General features: G+C 39.9%; 1 protein-coding gene across 2 annotated transcripts in view; it reads right to left on the bottom strand.

The window, feature by feature from the left end:
* Positions 1–19766, bottom strand: part of KCNIP4 (Kv channel interacting protein 4) — a 57668-nt gene that overhangs the window by 30993 nt on the left and 6909 nt on the right. For both annotated transcript variants that reach the window (XM_010133224.1, XM_010133223.1), the window contains exon 2: positions 17736–17860. In XM_010133224.1, the coding sequence (XP_010131526.1) occupies positions 17736–17843 (108 nt within the window). In that variant the 5' untranslated portion in view covers positions 17844–17860. The remainder of the gene's footprint in view (positions 1–17735; positions 17861–19766) is intronic.

Raw genomic sequence — 19766 nt, 5'->3', positions numbered from 1 at the left:
TCAGCAGGACAATATGGCTGTCAGTTATTGATCCTGGAAGTCGTGCCTATTGATCCAAATTTGGTAGCTTGTACAATGCATGTCCTGTGCATCTAGAGCCAGTGCTTAGTGCTAACACTTTTAATCACAAGCACAATCGTGTATCTGTTGCCCTGATACCTATAATTGCTGGTAGATAGCATGCCAGAGACAAATACTGCCATATCCAGCTACTGGGTGCTTACTTGTAAAAATTATTTTTGACATGTCTTTTTGTGAGCCCACGGTGAAGCTGGTCATAGTGTCAGAGATGCATAAATTGATTAAGTAAACAATTGTTAGAAATACCATGTAAAGTGCATCCTAAATCAGTGTTTTTTCAGGCACAGCATTAGCCTTACTCCCACCTGATGGATGTGGATCTTGGTCATGGAGGTGTAAACAGTCTCACTCAAATATACTACAGAACACACATTTTACTCTTAATGTTGAGGAATTCAATGTTCATTTTTCTCTCCGGCAAAGATGAACTTTGCTATCTCCAGCTCCTGGGAAAGTTCAGTTTCCCACAGTCACCAGCCCCCCTGCTGGTGCTCCCCGTTTTGTATCCAGGGCATGTTTGAGGAGGCTTTGATCAAAGGCTGAGAAGTAATGTCTCAGATAGATAGCCAGGGACACTCTAAAAGGTTTTGGCAGTCAGACCAGAGACATTAAATTAGGCAGTTGTCAATGTGGAGCCTGTGCAGGCAGCAAAGCCCTGGTATAATGGTCTCTTGCAACCCAGAAGGCTTTTTAGTGTGATAGTTAACACTTTTAAAGGTGTGTGGCAGTTAATATGCCAGCCAGAGAGCCAAAAGGCTAGAGTCTTTAGACTTCTAGTTTCATGCTGTGATTCCTGAATCATGCTGTCTTCTGAGTTATTGACTCCTATTTCTTCTGTTATACTCACCATATCTAAAGGTCCTTTAAGTATATTTCTCACTGGAATTGACTGGGATGAATATATGCCCTTACTTGAAAGTTAACATGAGAATCATTCTCGTAATTGGAGTGAAAAGCAAGTGCACAAATGTCCAGCTGATCTAAAGAATATGGTCTCCATTAGATACTGGATTTTAGACTTTCACTCAAAGGTAAATGCAGGTTGACTCAAGACTTGTAATAAACTTCCATGACAGTAAAGACTTGACCTTGATGCTTTAGCACTTGTGATTTGCTTTTTTATTTGAAGATTCACCAGTGCTTATTCTTAGCAATATGAAGATGTACAGACATTTCTAACCAGAAGCTAATTTTGTGCAAATTCTGTTGAAATTCTGTCAAACTAGAGAAATCTTTAAGGCGCAAGAACACGACACCCCCATGTGCCGTTAAGATGAACTGGTGGGGAGGAAACACGCCTGGCTAAACACAGAGCTTTGGCTGGAACTCAGGAAATCTGGGGCTTCTGAAAGAAGGGGCAGGTCACTCAGGAAGACTCTGAAGATCTCATGAGGCTGTGCAGGCAGAAAATTAGAAAGGCCAAAGCCCAACTAGAACTTAATCTGGTTACTGGCATGAAAGACTATTGCTGTGAATACAGTAACAGCAAAAGAGGGTGAAGGAAAATCTCCTGGATTCTGGATGCGGGGGAACACATAGTGACCAAGGATGAGAAAAAGGCTGAGATACTGAATGCCTTCTTTGCCTCAGTCTTTAATAGTAAGACCAGATGGTCTCTGAGTGCCCAAGTCCCTGAGCTGGAAGACAGGGACAGAGAGCAGAATGAAGCCCCCCAAATCCAAGAGGAAATGGTCAGTGACCCATTGGACCACTTAAATGTGCAATGAGGCCATATGGGATCCACCCAAGGGTATGGATGGTGCTGGCAGAAGTGCTCACTAAACCACTTTCCATCATTTCTCAGCAGTCTTGGCTACCTGGGAAGGTCCCATTTGACTGGAGTTGGCAAATGTGACACCTATCTACAAGAAGAGCCAGAAGGAGGATCCAGGGAACTACAGGCCTGTCAGTCTGACCTCAGTGCCAGGGGAAGTTATGGAACAGGTCATCTTGAGTGTCATCATGTAGTACCTACAGGACAACCACGTGATCAGTCCCAGTCAGCACGAGTTTATGAAAGGCAGGTCCTGCTTTACTAACCTGATCTTCTTCTATGACAAGGTGACATGCTAGTGGATGAGGGAAGAGCTGTGACATTGTCTACTGTTTCCTTCCCACAGCATTCTCCTGGAGAAACTGGCTGCTCGTGGCTTTGCTAGATAAAAAAACTGGCTGGCTGGCTGGGCCTAGAGGGTGGTGGAGAGCAAGAGTTAAATCCAGTTGGCAGCCGGTCACCAGTGGTGTTCCCCAGGGCTCAGGATTGGGGTCTGTTCTCTTTAATATCTTTATCAATGACCTGGATGAGGGGGTTGAGTGAAACTGCAGTAAGTTTGCAGATGACACCAATTTAGGTAGGTATGTTGGTCTGCTTGAGCACAGGGAGGCTCTACAGAGGGATCTGGACAGGCTGGATCAATGAGCTGAAACCAATGGTATGAGGTTCACCAAGGCCAAATGCTGGGTCTTGCCCTTTGGTCACAACAAGCCCCTGCAACGCTACAGGCCGGAGAAAGAGTGGCTGGAAAGCTTCCTGGCGGAAAAGGACCTGGGAGTGTTCGTTGACAGCTGGGTGAATATGAGCCAGCAGTGTGCCCAGGTTGCCAAGGCAGCCAACAGCATCCTGACTTGTATCAGCAATAATGTGGCCAGCTGGAGGAGGGAAGTGATTGTACCCCCGTACTCGGCACTGGTGAGGCTGCACCTTGAATACTGTGTCCACTGTAAGAAAGACACTGAAGTGCTGAAGCATGTCCAAAGAAGGGCAACAAAGCCAGTGAATAGTTTAGAGAACAAATCCCGTGAGGAGTGGCTGAGGGAACTGGGGTTGTTTAGCCTGGAGAAAAGGAGGCTGAGGGGAGAACTTACCACTCGTATTTGCAACTACCTTAAAGGAGCTTGTAGTGACGTGGGTGTCAGTCTGTTCTCCCAGATAACAAGTGACAGAACAAGAGGGAATGGCCACAAGTTGTGCCAGGGGAGGTTTAGCTTTGATATTAGGAAAAAATTCTTTACAGAAAAGGTTGTCAAGCACTGGAACAGGCTGCCCAGGGAAGTGGTGGAGTCACCATCCCTGGAGCTATTTTAAGGACATGTAGGTGTGGTGCTGAGGGACGTGGTTTAGCAGTGACCTGGCAGTGCTTGTTTGGACTTAATGATCTTAAAGATTTCTTCCAACCAAAACAATTTTTTGATTCTGTGAAATTAAGAAAGGACTTTTGATAGTTTCACTGCTTTCTGACAAAACCTACACATTGCTGATTTTGTTTAAATAGATATTTAAATTTAAATTAAAAAATTATAAAGATCCAAAATTACTTGGAAATTCTTGGGATCCAGAACAGATCCATGAGTCCAGCACAAATAAGATTTTGTCTAAAAATTTTTGAAGTAATCAGGATCCAAAATTTCAAACCACACCATCCAGAAGTATCACCAGAAGGGGTATTTATTCCTTTTCCTCTAATTTTGCAAGCTGAGAATGCCCACCTGAAAATATGTGTGTCCACTTTGTGTCCCTGAATTGCAGCATAACAGGGAGATAACTTAGTGCAGGATTTAATATGGAATTATAATGTTTTACATAAAATCTTTCTAAAAGTAAGAAAAATGGTAGCAAGAAATCCAAGCAGGGGGATTTTCTGAACAGTCTTCTCTACGGATTAATTTGCTCACTAAAACATTGTAGCTAATCTGGGTGTTATAAAGTGCAGCGTTTACACCAGTTGGAGTAAGTATTCATTATTCTCCATGAAGAATAGGGGACAGGTAGGAGAAAGGAGAATAAGAGGTGTCAACTCTCCAGATTTTTCAATGAGAACATCTTGAGTTGTTTATCGCACCAAATTTTACTTCTTAGCATTAGTGATTACCCAGAAACTAAAATCCAGATATTTCACATAACAAGCTTTGTAGCACTTAGTAGACAGAGCAAAAAAAGTAACTGTGGTGAGCTGTAGCCAAAGAAGATATTCTGCTGCTCATATTCTAGAACATAAACATTTATTTTCCTCAGATACCACATATGGATGCACATGAAAGCGCTGTGGTAGCAAACAGCTCTACCAGCAGATGCGTTACACTGAGCAGCTGGCTGGCAGAGCAGAGCCAGGCGTCAGCCTGGCATGACTGATGGCATGCCTTACCGTGAGCCCCGCTGACAGCACACCAAAGCACAGGACAGAGTACTGCCACTTTCAAATAGGAGGCACTGACGAGCACTCAGAGCAATACAGTTCCCCTAAAATACAATACTGACTTTTTTAGAATAAAGAACTTCAGAGGCGTCTGCGCTGATATTGATACTGGGTGCTAAAATTACGTTTTTTATATGTTGCTTAATTAACGACCTGGTGTCTGCATTTTTCAGAGTTAATTCAGAGGTAAGCAATCACTATTATGAAGACAGTCCTTGGTACTCTAGATGACAGTTTTTCCCTAGTGAACATCACATGAAGTATCTCCATGAACAGCAGTAAGTCATGAAATGAATAGAAGTATAGGGACTGAGTTCATTATTAACTTTCAAGAAGATTTCAATCTCTGCCCACAACTGTGAGACTGATTGAAATGTGTATCTCTGCTGAATGCATTGAAGTCTGTAAATTTGTGACGACTGACAAATATATGCTAGGTCTATCAAAGTGTACCTCCAAATTATTTTTACTCTTGTATTTGAAAAATTACAAGTTTCTTGACTAACTCCTGCAGGAAACATATAATGAATGTAAGCATTATTTATTGCTCAGTTTGTTAAACGATTTTCACGTACCTTGTTTGATATAAGGCAAAGTTCCCTCTAAGGCTCTAGTATGCTTTTCAAACTCAATAACAAAATTCTGCCTTGGCAAGTGTTTGGTCTTTTTAAAGTTGTTCTTCGGTCATCTGAGGTTGAGAAACGATGTGAAGCACAAGTGGTAAATAATAACTCAATTTTAAAAAATGGAAGTTTGAGCTATTTGTGCATTATAAATGTCTTCAGAAACCCTCCCTAGATAGAAAAAGATGATCTATAGAAATCTGCCTGTTGACAGTAGACATGATATGCAGCTTCTAGGTTTACTTGCTTGGAGTTTCATTATGCTGTTGTCTATTTAGTATATCAAGGCTAAGCAAGCCACAGGAGATTCCTAACATGGGGAAGTGTTATTTTTCAGTTAGAATTATTACTATCTGATTTTTTAGTGAGATTCAGAACTCATTTTTTTCTATTCTATTGTCATTTCTATGCTACAAATTTAACAGTTTTATATGCATGAGGCACAGCCCATTCAGATGTCATCACTGTGTCTATTTGAAAAGACAAGTTGTTGGTGTTTCTTTCTTTGTATATACATCATCTTGATGTCCACAACATTGCTGTTCATATACTGTTTGTGCAAAGGGGTCAGCACTTCTGTAAAAATTTTCAGCACAATGTGCATGTTTCGTGCACTGTTACCCAACAGAGCAACCCATCACCTGTTTCATATTCGGAGTCACAGAGGGATATAGGTCAAATGGGTTTAGTCTTGTTTCCCGTTAGCCAGAAAAACAAAAACAGGTAGGAACCTTTAATTGACCTATATTTTCATTCCAGGCTCTCTTCTGTTTGATCAGAAAGAAAGTCTGCATCTGAAAAGATCCTGTTCTTGCTAAGATTACGTGCTGTGTAACTCAAGGTCTTCTACAGACAGTCATCAAATATTGAGGGAAAAGCAACTTCACCGACTGCTGGTGAAATTATATCTTCCTTCCTGTCCTAAGACTCCACAAGGGAGGGTGAAAAGCATATCTAAGCTCTAAGCTACCTCATCTGCAAGAACAAGTTTTGGAGGACTGTTGTGAGGGGCAAAATACTCTTGCTCTAATGCTAATGTCCCTCATGCTCAGTTTTGTTTCTCTCTCTTCTGGTCTATGGCAATCTTGTATCTGCATTCACTTATTTCAACACAAACACATGGATTCAATGTAGAGCTGAATGGGATCACAACGAACTGAAGATATCTTATTGACTGTGAGGTGGGGGACAGACATGACTCAGAGATAGCTGATCCAAGCGGTTATTTCTTCTAGGGTGAAACCTCTGGTTTCATACTACAAGGTGTTCCAGAGATAAAAACTAAGAGGATTACGTTGCCTTCGTCCCTTGTCATGCTCTAGAACAGGTGGGAAAGGTTAAGTAAGGAAGCAAGGAAAATGGAATGGACTTTCAAATCTCGGTTCAGATCATCACAGAGGTATTCAAGCTCTTTTTAAAATCTTTTTTATAGTCAAATGCCTATGTCCCCTGTCAGCTTGGAGTGTCTTACACATGTAATGCAAGGGACGATGTTTTCTATTTGTACTAAATCAATTTTAATCAAAACATTGATTATCTTAGAAACTACATCTGAAAGACAGAAATGAAAGACAGAACTGTATGCCTCTACTAGTCATAGATCAGAGGCTGTGCAAGCAGAATAGCTGCAATGGCAAAAGTCATCTGTGTGTAGGACACTGAGATATATTTCTCATATTTCTCCTTTCTTGCCTAGTAGGTTCTGATTACCACGAGTGAAACAAATATATTTAGTGTTCCTAGAATATCTGGCATACAAATATATAAGAAAAGTTAAACCAGTCTGAAAACTTTAAGTTCATTACCCTCAAAATGACATTGAGATGTTCCAGGTTTTACACAAGCTAGTGCATATACTGCAAAATGCACAGTATATACCTAACCTTCATCTTCATCATCAAAAAAAAATTCTGAGAGTAGAGAAATTATTCGTGTATTGAAAATTATTGAGTGCATCAACTCAATTTTCCTCTTCTAAGCCCTAATTACTTTGATCAAATATATAAGTTTACTTTTTAAAAACTCTTGTTACATGGGAAAAGCTGTTATACCAAATGTGGATAAAGCCACCTTCTTCTTTCAGCTGATTCTCAGCTGATCACTGTAGCTCATGAAGACACCTAATATTTAGGCCCACAGTCTTCACAGAGAGAATACAAGTTCAAATAAATATTTATATCTGGTGTTTTATATTACCCAGCCTAAGTGGCTTCCTTGCCATCTCGAAGCCCTCCTTAATTGCTGTTCATAGGCTCAGTCTCTGAGTAGAGTGGCTGTAATGAGAGCTGGTACTAACTCTTTCTGCATCATACCATTGGGTCTAGCACAGATAATTTTACAGAGCTTTTTATACATACTATGTACACTTATGACATGAAGTCTAGAACCGGTGTTTAAAGATCAGCATCAAAACTTTGGAATTTGACTTCCTTGTTAGCAGGTGTTAATGATGCCATAAGATTCTGTGTCTCGATACCAAATTCTTTTTTTTATGCCAGAGTGCCAACCTTACCTAGATACAAAGCCATATCAAATATTAACCCGAATTTGCATGGTAATTATTTATATAGATTTTATTTCTTTCTGGAGACCTTTCACAGCTAAGAATGTGAAAATCCACACTGTAAGTGTTTTGAGGTTTTAAGGGGATTTGGCTGCTCTGAACAATACATAAACAGAAATTCTTTTCAGACCATTAGCTAATCCTGGATATTAGATTACTTATCTAATATGAATGTGGGAAGTTCAGATCACAAATTGGTGGAACTGTATAGACCTCTGGAGGTCATCTAATTCAATTTATCAAAAATATCCTAGGAATATTCTTATATTGGATATGTAGATACATCTTGGATAAACGCACGTGGCATGAACCATATGTTTTTACTACTTATTATGTTGGAAATATAGTTAATTATGAGTAGATATAACAAGGACTTTCTCCTCATTTTTTTCTGTAAAAGACAAACAGAAGAACAAAGAAATTGGAAGGAATTTTACAGAAAAAACCAATGAGAATAGTTGTGTTTTGTCATGTAATTCTTGAGTGCTCTAGACAATCAATAAATGAGCTTTATAACCTATAAAATGAGTTTTCATTAAACTTTCTGTGAGACTCACAAATGCAACATAGAGTAATACAAAGCTTCCATCAAACCATAATTGAAATGGAAAAATCTTCGAATAAATTAGCATATTTTGAGTCATGCACAAATGTATTCTTACAGGGATGGGTAGTGTGATGAACATATCTTTGAGTTGCAACATTACCAGAGTTATTATCTTACTGTCATTGTTTGCCTCATTTGCTAACAGCAGTAAGGAAGAAAATATCTTAGAAGTGTTGTTTTTGCAATAAATTTTACAAGTATAGAATTGCCTATTTAAAGCTACGTGTCACGGTTTGAACCCAGCCAGCAACTAAGTACAATGCAGCAGCTCGCTCACTCCCCTCCACATCCGGGGTGTGTGGACGGAGAGAAAAAAGGTAAAAGTAAAGCCACATGAGTTAAGATGAGAAGAGTTTACTTGAACAACCCAAAGAGAGACAGAAAACAATCTTAGAGTGATATACAATGCAGTGCTTGCCACCACGCTGAGGGGATCTGAGCTGAGCCACACCGCATCATGCCCTGCCGCTGTTTGAAACTGTGCTTTTTTGGATGAGAACAGCTGGCAAATTAAATTGTATGATATTAAATACTAAATACAAATCAATGAGGGATGGACTTTGAAACCAAACGAGGGGCAGTGATGATGGAAATCAAACTGCCTTTACCAACTGCTGCCCAGCAATTTCTGCAGGATCAACATCTTCAACCCGCAGACTGTGAGCTGAAAGTTGGAGGGAGTTGGAAGAGACTGGAAGAGAATTTGGAATTTGGAAGTTGGAAGAGACAGGAACTCTGCAGTTTCCCCTTATATATCCAGGGCATGATGTCAGTATGGTATCGAATATCCCATTGGCTGGTTCAGTCCGGCTATCCGAGCTGTGGAAATAAACCTTAACCTAGCTGAACCCAGGACATTATCCACCCCTTATTCTATACCATCATCCTTGAAACACCCTCTCCTGAGGTAGACTATGCCAAGGATGTACAGAGCCTCTGGACAGCACAATGGGGTGTTTGTGCCAGTCATTCCCAGTAAGGCTCACCTCAGCTTTCAATACATTGAACAATTAGTATCCCCCTGTCACCCCAGAAATAAGGTGGGTTGTTCCCCTTTGTAACTTGATGGCTTTAAAGTACACTGCACCAGTATCGACTAGGGCCTTATGCTCCTGTGGGTCAGATGTGCCGGGCCATTGAATCCACACAGTCCATAAACCCGGTTGCACTTTTCCTCTACCTGGCTGGAGGCAGAGCCCCTCTAATCCTGATCGGAGTCACTCACTTCTTGTAAAAATGACTTAGAAATCTGTTCCAGAGTATCAGTAGGAAGATCAGATGTGCCGGGCCATTGAATCCACACAGTCCATAAACCCGGTTGCACTTTTCCTCTACCTGGCTGGAGGCAGAGCCCCTCTAATCCTGATCGGAGTCACTCACTTCTTGTAAAAATGACTTAGAAATCTGTTCAAGAGTATCAGTAGTAAGATCAGCCCTCCTACTCTGTCTAGGGTATTTCCCACTGGAAACCGGGGTGACATTTTTCTTGGGAGACTGCCCTTTTGCAATTGTTTTCCACCGCAACTCACATACCTATGCCTCCAGGATCAAAGCAGGTTTTCCATCCCACTTCCTCATGTCCTCTCCATGGTCACACAGGGAAATCCACAGAGTACCTCATGGTGCGTACCTTCCATATTGTTTCCTCTGAGCAGGAGAGCACCTACTCCTAACAGCTGAGATACTGGCCCGTAAAAGTGGGGATTAGAACATGTCCTCCTTCAATTGCCATAACTCCCGAGACATTCCTCCACAGCTGAGATGCAGGCCTGCAGGGAGGAAGAAAGACCTCTTTCCTTTTGCTGGAGTTGGCCAGCCACTTCATCCACCTTGTGTCTCATCCTTCACTCTGGGTCACTATTGTCAATGAGTTGGCATGTGACAGTGGTGCACTTCGTAGAAACTTCTGCCACATAGACAGTGTGTATTGGGCTTCATCTGGGTCTGTAGGCAGCTGCTTGTCATTCAGGTTGTTATAAATCATCTCCAACACAGCCAACTCCTTCAGGTACTGGATACCTCTCTCCATGGTTGTCTGCTTGCCTGGGTGACATAAAACATCTTCCTTGAAGGGGTATCTTCCCTTCACACCTGACAGAAGTTGCTCCCAGAGGCTGAGGGCTGTGTCTATTTTCCAATCGCCTTGTCAGTGCCCCCTTCCCTATGCAGGGGTCCCAGCTGCTTGGCTTCTCTACCTTCTAATTGCAAACTACTAGCCACTTTATCCCAGCATTGGAGCAGTCAGGTAACAATGTTCTCTCCTGGATGATGGAGAAATCTCTCATCTCACTCTCATATCTCACAGCTCACTCAGGGATGGGGATAAGGTCATCACCTCTGGTTCTGCCTCTTCCTCCTGTTCTCGTGATGGCCCTGGTTCATCATCATCGTCCCTCACTAACTGGACTAATTTTTTGCTATATTTCTTTTTTTGTTTAGGGGTGACCATTACTGGCACAGGTTGGTTCTCTGATTCAGCTGCAGTGCCTGCTATTGGGGTCTGAGTAGACACAGTGCTTGTCACGAGGGTTGGAATAGCTGCAGTGCCTGCTGGTCTGCTTTTAGGCCTGGAGAACTTCTTTACCCCTTGAGGGCACTGAATACTGTTGGAACAGGGCTCAGTAGTCATGGGTCAGGCCCCAGCACATTGCAGTGATTTGCATCTTACTGGAGTTGCCCAGTTGACAACATAATTTTCCCAAATATTTCACTAGTTTGTCAGGATCTTGCACTTGTTCAAGTGTAATATTCCAAAACGCTGGAAGTGATCACAGTCCTAGGCACTTGCCCATGCTCTCCTACACACCCTGCCACTCATAACTCTCCAGCCTCAGGGCAGATCTATGGGTGGTATTCTTAAAAAAACTTTGTGTAACCCTAAAGAAGGCTTGAGGTACATTCAGGAGACATAACAATAAGGGCAAACTGGCTTGGGCATCCCAAGGATACTCAAAATTCTCAAAAGCTGAGAAAGTATCCTCCCCTGTCTTGTCCATTGATTGTGTGAGGTTACTAACAAAGGATAATGCCAGATACAAATACCACCTTAACCTCGTAACCAGTGGTATAATCATATCATAGGTTGACAATATCAAATACAGCAACATGAGGGTTCCCAGAGACGATAGACATCACCACAGGGAACATACAGTGTCTCTAAGGATTTACACCACCACAAGAGCAAATGGACCAACATGGTGATCATTGACTACTTAACTAATTAACTAAATTAACATCCTAGCCGAATCATGGACTACTTAACTAATATACAGAGTGCATAGAGCAAAATTATTTCAACAAGTGACAGTCAGATCTATCACTATCTCAACCCTTTATATGGTCCCATGTTGGGTGTCAAAAAGGACTGTTACAGTTTGAATCCAGCTGCCAACTAAGAACCATGCAGCTGCTCTCTCACTACACTCCACTTCCTTGGAGGGGGGGAGGGGGAGGTGCGGAAGAAGAGAATAAAAGGTAAAAGTAAGCCACATGGGTCAAGACAAGGAGAGTTTACTTGAACAACACAAAGATAGCGAAAAAGATAGTAAAGTGAGTGATACACAATGCACTGCTTACTGCTGCCACCGCCAAGCCGTGTTGCGCTGTGCCACTGTTTGAAATTGTGCACCCTCTGCAGCCCATTTATATATACTGAGCATGACATCGGTATAGTATCGAATACCCTTCGGTGACTGGTTTGGCCTGGCTATCCTGGCTGTGGAAATTAACCCTATCCTAGCCGAATCCAGGCCACCACCATATGTATCCAGGGATATTTTTGTGCATGCATGACTTCAGATTACACTTTCTCTGATATACAGCAAGGTAAGATCAATGTTTGTGAAAAATCCTTTCACTTTTCTGGGAAAATCTAGTACTTCCCTAACAAAGAGTTCAGCCCAATTTTTGATGAGAATTATCAAACAAAATTAAAATATCATTAATACCAAAATTTAGCACAGGAGCATCTTTTGTGCAGCAGAAACACTATCTAAGAATTTTAAAAAAGGAAACGTACCATAATTCGGGGACATTTTTAAAACTGTGAGAGACCTATCAATGGACAAAGAAAGAAAGACCATGAGTTAGGTGCGTGCTTGATGGTCTGTGCAATTTATTGTGAAGTACCACTTGTACTAGGTCTGCCACAGAGCCATTGGTTTGAAAGGTTAATGACTGCAGCAATCACAGTTTCAATTTACAAGAAATGGGATTACAGGAAACCAAATACAAAATAGAGAGGTCCCACTGTGATGGCAGCTGAGCAACAATTCATCAACAAGAGTGCACAATCACTGCAAAATCAGAGTGCTGGAGACAACATTTTGAGTCTGGGGAGGGCTTAGGACTTCTGTTAAGCTGATTAACAGAGTTAATTAAATTAATTAATTAAAGCTTCTATAATGGCTAAAGAAGCTTTAAAATGGCTAAACAACCGAATATAGGCATATTATTCCCCTTTGTGCTTTTCCTTCTAATAGTTTTTAGGTCATCTGAAGGTGCTTATCTCACTTTCTTATGTTTGTTTTAGCATTTCTCATCTTGTATTTTAAATGTTGACCTTGACTACTACCAAAACAGCCATTGCTGTGAAAGGCATTTCAATACTCTTTCGGCCTTTCTGCAATTATCCTCTACTTCTTGCTTCTTAGAGCATGAGCTATACCACAGTGTGATATGAGACTTTCTGAAGCTGTCAGGTGTGTACAAACTCACAGAGATGTTATCTGAGACCTCATGCTCTTTCTGCTTGCATTTTTTTTGCATGTAATTTTCCTACACTGGAAAATCAAATAGATGAAAACATCTTTAAAGGTCTACTTTTTAAATTTTGTCTAAGTAAAAACCACATAATAAATCCAACTTTGTAATCACCAACACTGCAGAAATATTGGAGTACTTGCTGCTTTCCCACCTAAAGTCAGTCAGAACTATATGTAAAAAAGTTGAAGTTGTAAGTAATAAATAACTTGATGTAAGCTGTAAGAAGTTCTGGTCATCATCCTAGAACTAGACAGGATTCAGGGAAATCAGCAGGTTTGAATGAGACAATATATACCAAAACTTTTCAGTTAGGAAGAGAAGGGACTAAGTAGGAAATGTGTTAGAGGTGTGTAAAACAGTGAACATCTTGGAGAAGTAATGGTAATGGTTACTCATTTTCTCACAGCAGAAATACTGTAAATTTATTAAAATAAAAGGCAGCAGGTTTGGCACAGAAATGAATTATGTTCACAGAAGACATAATTAGGTATGAACCTAATTTCCCACAGGATGCTGTAGACGTCAAAGGTGCCCTGGTAGGTCCAAAAAGTAATTATCGCAGTTTATGGAAGAAACTTTGGTTAAAGTATGTAAAATAGAAAGATGCGGTTTTAACTTTCATCATAGGAAGTATTTCAGTGTCAGAGTGCAAGGTGACTTTACAGCATGTTAGGGGAATTATCACTTATTATTCTTCTTATTCTTAAATGCTTTCCCTTATCTGGCCACTCTTGAAAATGGGTAAATGGCCTGAGTACTGATTTTCTTCTGTTTCATCAATTGCTTTTACTTTATCATCTCTGGGACCTTCTATGCTTTCAAGAAGACAGAGGAAAAAATGTGCATATTAGAAAGGCTGTTGAAAATATACAGAAAAAATTCCACTTTTCTTATCTATTACTTTCTGACACACCTAAAGCATTAAGTATTATAATATAGATTATAGATAACTCTTAAGAAAGACATGTTGGCTTTGAAGTTATACCTACTATCACCATAGTAGGTATGGAGTCCTGTCCATTTTAAAGCCTCGTTTTCTATTCATTAAGGTTATTAATATTTGCATTGTTAAAGTCACTTTATCTTCTCACAGTATTTAAGTATTGAAAATCTCCCATTTTTTTACACTCTATAAAAAGAACAGACAGAGTTGCTGTCTGTTCCTTCTGTAAAGAGATATGAAATCTGTGGATTTGTAGGTGGGAAAATGCTGCCTGAAAGCATTCAGTCCTAGATGAGCAAGCAGTAACTAGTTTAACTAATATGGTTGAACTAGCTTAACTACTGCATGTTGATTCTAAATATCAAGTGATCAAATAGCAATAGTTATTCTGTAGTTCCTTGATTATACAAACACAGAGCAGCAAAAATCCATAGATAAGGCATAATTCTGTTGAATTAACTGGAGTATATTTAATCTCAACTCCAGCTGATACGAGCTGCATTCATTACCTTTAGGACCCCAGTCTGTACTACAGCTCTTTTGAGCCATTGACAGTGTGCAGTACAATGCTCATGCTACTGAGCTGTAGGATGCTGTACATTTAGTCTAATGGGAGCATAAAGTCAGCAGAACTACAGTAACTTAAATTCATGCCTTAATTTATCTTGCTTTATATGGTTAAACTGTTGAAGAGATAGTAAGGCAAGCAAACATCAAGTGAAAAGCATAAAGCACAGAGGCAGGATCTGCACAAGTTTTGATGATGTCACATTAAAGATGTCTGCCCATGTGTTTCAGCAAATATTTTCCATGGAGTTTCCTTCCTAGTGGAATGATTAAACAGAGTATTATGGACTCACAGAATGGCTGAGGTTGGAAGGGACCTCTGAAGGTCATCTGGTTCTATACCCCTGCTCGAGCAGGGCTGCTTGAAGCAGATTGCCCAGGACTATGTTCAGACATATTTTGGGTATCTCCTCCAAAGAGGGAGATTCCACGACCTCAGTGGGCAACCTGTGCCAGTGCTCAGTCACTCTCACAGTGAAACAGTATTTCATGGTGTTCAGAAGGAATCACATGTGTTTCAGTTTGTGCTCATTGCCTCTGGTCCTTTCACTGGACACCACTGTAAAGAGCCTGGCTCTTTTTCACACCCTGCCCTTAGATATTTATTATACGTTGGTAAGATCCCTGCTAAGCCTTTTCCTCTCCAGGTTGATCAGTTCCAGCTCTCCTTGCCTTTCCTCATAGAAGATATTCTCCAGTCCTTAGTCATCTTTGTGACCCTTTGCTGGACTCTCTCCAGTATGTCCATGTCTCTCTTGTACTGGGGAGCCCAGAACTGGCACTCCAAGTGTGGCCTCACCAGTGCTGAGCAGAGGGGAAGAGCCACCTCTCTTGACCTGCTGCCAATACTTTGACTAATGCAGACCAGGATGCCATTTGCTGCCTTCACCACAAGGGCACATTGCTGGCTTATGCTTGACAAAGAAAATCTACTTTCCATCTGGGGGGCCCCTATCACACACTGTTACATGAAGCACACGTATGAAGAACACAGGGGTGGAGATACTGGCAAGATAGCATTAAGCTGGATCAGAAAGAGGGGAAGCGAGAAGAGAGGTAGCCTGTGGCAGGCACAAATGGATGACTGAGCATTGTCGGGGGGAGACCATCACAGTGCAGGCCAAGGAAGGCGCTGTATGTCATCCTGTATCAGTATCCACTAAAGCTGCTCAAAGCATATTTGATAAAAGCTAGGTAGGTGACATGAAGGACGAACTAATCAGCACTGGCAAGCTGCTCACAGAGCTGAGGCAGACCTGCCCTATTGATCCTCTGAAGCAATTAGAGAACTGTGGTCTAGCACCAAATTTTGAAGTAGAAGCTGATAAATGTGGGAAACAAAACAAATCCAAACTCAAGGGAAAGTTCTGAAATCCTTTGTTTGAAGTCTAATGCGTGGGCTGAAGACTACTGCTTTAAACTGATTTACTTTTGTAACAGTCACTAGCCCTAGGCATAATCTACAGTATTTTTGAAAGTAATTGTTAATTTTGCAATTATATTAAACTCACACAAAAAAAATTAAGAAGTTCAAGCTTATTAACTCAAAGGAGTCAAAGATATTTATACACATTATGTCTTGAATTATCATATTCTGATAAGGAAATGAAACACCTGAATAAAGATGTATTACCATCAACGATCCTTTGATGTAAGTAGACCTTACATCTTAGAACACAAAAGCATATGAAGAGCTGGAATTCCTCCTTTCAGAAAATGGTAGAATGATAATCAATTAACATACTTCCTTATAACTTACTCTCTTTTTCCATACCTCATTTAATGCCGAGAATTATCAAGGTCCTTCATTTCTGAGACTCTAACAGTAATTATTCTTAGACAGAAGGCTTATTTTATGCACTATACTTTGCGCCTTTTTGCCTTAGATAATTAGGGACGTTAGTTCATGATTTGCAATACCTAGGGAATACTGTCATTAGCAGGGGAACGTTCTCTAGTACCCTGAGGAAATGAAAAGCTTTTAAGAGCAATCACTGTTAATCATTAACGTGCCAACATTATATACCTTTCTGGAACTGAGGATGATATACAGACAGGACATATTAAGTAACTCTCTATTTTACTTCCATTGTAAGCTTTTGATAAAAAAATAGTTTTAAAACATCCCTTCGCATGGCTTGCTTCCATTACAAAATACTTGATATCTAAGAATTCTGCAAGATTTACGCTTCTTCTTGTACAAGCTATTGAAAATACTTTCTCTGATTTCATAGTTGAGCTCCATTGTGGTTTTAACATTATTATACTTTGTTACACAATTTCATATGACTAGTAAATGCCAAGGACAAGAAGGCAGCCCTTTTGTAAGAGTGAAAGAAAAACTAAATCAAAGGGTGATAAACATGATTAAATTTATCTTTACCTTCAGCTCAGCGGGAGACTTAGCACCTGCACAGTTACAACACTCACAGCCAAGTACATTGATTAAAATCACACTCTGATGATTTGCAAGCAATTGCTATTATTAATTTTTTTATATATATCAAGTATTTTCTATCTGATGTCATTTGTATGTAATATCCCACGGAACTATTCATTCTATGAAAGAATGTAGAATAAAACAGAGAGGAAAAAAGCTATTTTTTACAGAAAACATTTGGGGTTTTTTACATATAGTAGTAATAAAACCAGGGGGAGCTGTAACTTTTGGTATGCAGCCAGAATTTAACACTACTTACTAAAATAGGGGTTTTTTGTCTTATTTCTCTGCTGTACTAACCATGGATGCCTCACAAGCTAACACCAAGTCCAGCTCCACAGGACAGCAAGTACACATTGGTAAAAGAGGCAGATGACATCCATGTACTAGGGTCCTAGTGGGGATCCCTGCCAACTAAAACCATTGGACCTGCCAACAGAGCACATATATTAGTAAAAAATAATAACTAATAACTCCTAGTAGAAGGATCTAACAAGTTTATAGATTTGTAGAACTAGAAAGGACTGAAGAAGTCATCTACTGCTGTTCACCTAATTAAAAACTCCACTAGAGCAATTTAAGCCAATTATTTCTTGTGAGAGCTACTCTGAACACAAAAATCAAAATATTTCCTCCTACTGACCAAATTCTTCAGGACTTACATTCTCTCCCATTATTACATCTTTAGACAAACCACCTCAGCACAATTTTCAATCTGTCCTTGAACTACTATACTAGCTTGCAATTATTCTCTTCTGGATACTTTCTAATTTGTCTGCATCTTTTGGTAATTAAATAGCCCAATTGTTCAGAGTGATTGTCTCCTCACCTGGCCGGACATGGAATATTTAGCTACTGCATCCCATGAGCTCCACTACCAGTCATTCTTATACTGCTGTGATTGCAGTGGCCTATCCAGTTAAGGGATGGTAAATGCAAAAAGGAAGTGCTTACGTTCTTGAAACCTCTATATAAGATCTGAAGTTCCTTCTTTGTGAATTTACTCTGTGCTTCCAGCAGTTCAAGAGCTTCAGGTCTATGTCGTACTGTGGCCATTTCCATTTCATCTTCTACAGTGTCTGCAGAATACAAGGGACAGAGAAGGAAAGCTCAATAGAAGAAATACATGATGTAGAAATACCTAACCCTTGCAGAAAAAAAAAGTTAAATAACATTCTCTCAAAGAGCAGCTTTTGCATCTTTAAAGACAAATTATGTGTTCATTTTGAACTCATAGGGAAAGGCTATCTATCTGCTTCTGTGGCTGCACAGAACAGGGAACAGCAATGATGATCCAGCAGTCTGGATATTATCACATCAGTACAAATAGGAATAAACTGGAAAGCCAACATTCTGCAAGAGCATACATTCTGTATGACCTTTTTTGGTTTTACAACTCTCTGACTGAAGAAAACAATTTTGTAAAACTTTAGTGACTCCAGAACATGGGAATTTTTTGTTCAGTTAGTTAATGGAGAGGAAATCACTGTATAAGACGTGGGTTTTCAGTTCTCCTTTTATTGTGACCTTGTGCTTTGGAAAGTGTGTGAGACTGAGGTTGCACATTCAGCAGCAGACCTTACTTTGAGTATGGTATAACAAACCCCTCGGGGTAAACATGATTATTTATGGTGAGTAGTCTAAGTGGGGAACATGACGATTTTAGTCATATCATCATTAGCTCAATAAGAATGTGGATATACACATTCGAGGCTTACGGCTGAGCACAGCCCTAAAACAATGAGAGATATCAGTGCATTTTTTATCCAGGTAGAGTTTTAAATGTGAGAGCTCAATAAGACAACTAAAGACACTCACAATACAGATTTTTGATATAGGCAGCCAGCCATATATCTGATTAAAACTATGAGTGTGTTTCTAAGTAGCCTAGGTAGTACTCCAGAGTAATTTAATCAAATCACTGCCTTATTCTGGTTCAAGCATTATACCAACTACAGAAAAGTAAGTTGAGAGAACATGCTTAACTGTGACTTTTACAATGTGAAAGATATTTATTTTATTTCATCAGTGTGGGACTCTGCATTCTTAAAATAAAGTTTTATTCAGTTCAATTTTCATAAGAGCACAATCTTAGGCTATTCCATTAAAACAGTATTAAACTTACATCACCACACATTTTTGTTCTGCTACAATGCAGGAATAATAACTTTCAGCTGCTTGGGAGAAATCTGGCACAGTTCAGCTAAACAAAAAATTAACAACCTTTAAATAGATAGAATCATAATATATAAACTATTTGGAGAAATCCTCACAAAAACGTAGGGCCTTGATTTATCTCCTGTCAAAGGGATGCTGCTGTTAGCACTCATCTCAGGAAGATGATGTTGGTTTCACCCAGGTGATCTCAGTGTCACCCGTAGTCTGATCTCAGAATGTCCGTTGTGTATTTGCTTATGGACAAATTATAATACATTTCTCTTTCAATTTTCTTTATAGATGATCTATACAACTCGAAGGCCACTAGCTTCTTTCTGAAAACTTCCAGTCTAAATGTTATTGACAAAAAGCCCAGCACACACGACTTTAGTTTGACCCTGTAATGTCTGATAATTGTTTGAAAGGGCCAGTCTCTGAACTCACAAGATGAGATATTTTCAGATCTTTTCTTTAAAAAGACATGCTGAGGTGCAAAGAGGAAGTCGTGAAAATCCTGCCTTTATAGATGTAATTGGAATAAAATAGTTCCAGAGTTCAGAAGCTTCTTCCTAATCTGTGAAAGGTGTAGCAAGGTCCCATTTTGATTCTGTGTAAGAACATCCAGGGTTTATTTTGCACAGTTTCTAAAGCTTTTCTATCACATTTTATAGGGCTAATGTTTTATATTCTTTATGTAGTCACTAAAGTCTCTATAAAAAATGTCATGTTGTAGATAAGCAGCAATTTTTTTTTTTTGTAAACTGCAAGTAAACACTAGGTGTTTTTACTAAATTGGCAAAAGAATTAACCCGAGAATAAATACTGTTG

Source organism: Buceros rhinoceros, unplaced genomic scaffold (genome assembly GCF_000710305.1).
Source record: "Buceros rhinoceros silvestris isolate BGI_N320 unplaced genomic scaffold, ASM71030v1 scaffold5023, whole genome shotgun sequence".
Lineage (NCBI taxonomy): Eukaryota > Metazoa > Chordata > Aves > Bucerotiformes > Bucerotidae > Buceros > Buceros rhinoceros.
The sequence above is the reverse complement of the archived record's forward strand: the minus strand, read 5'-3'. Positions and strand labels throughout refer to the sequence as shown.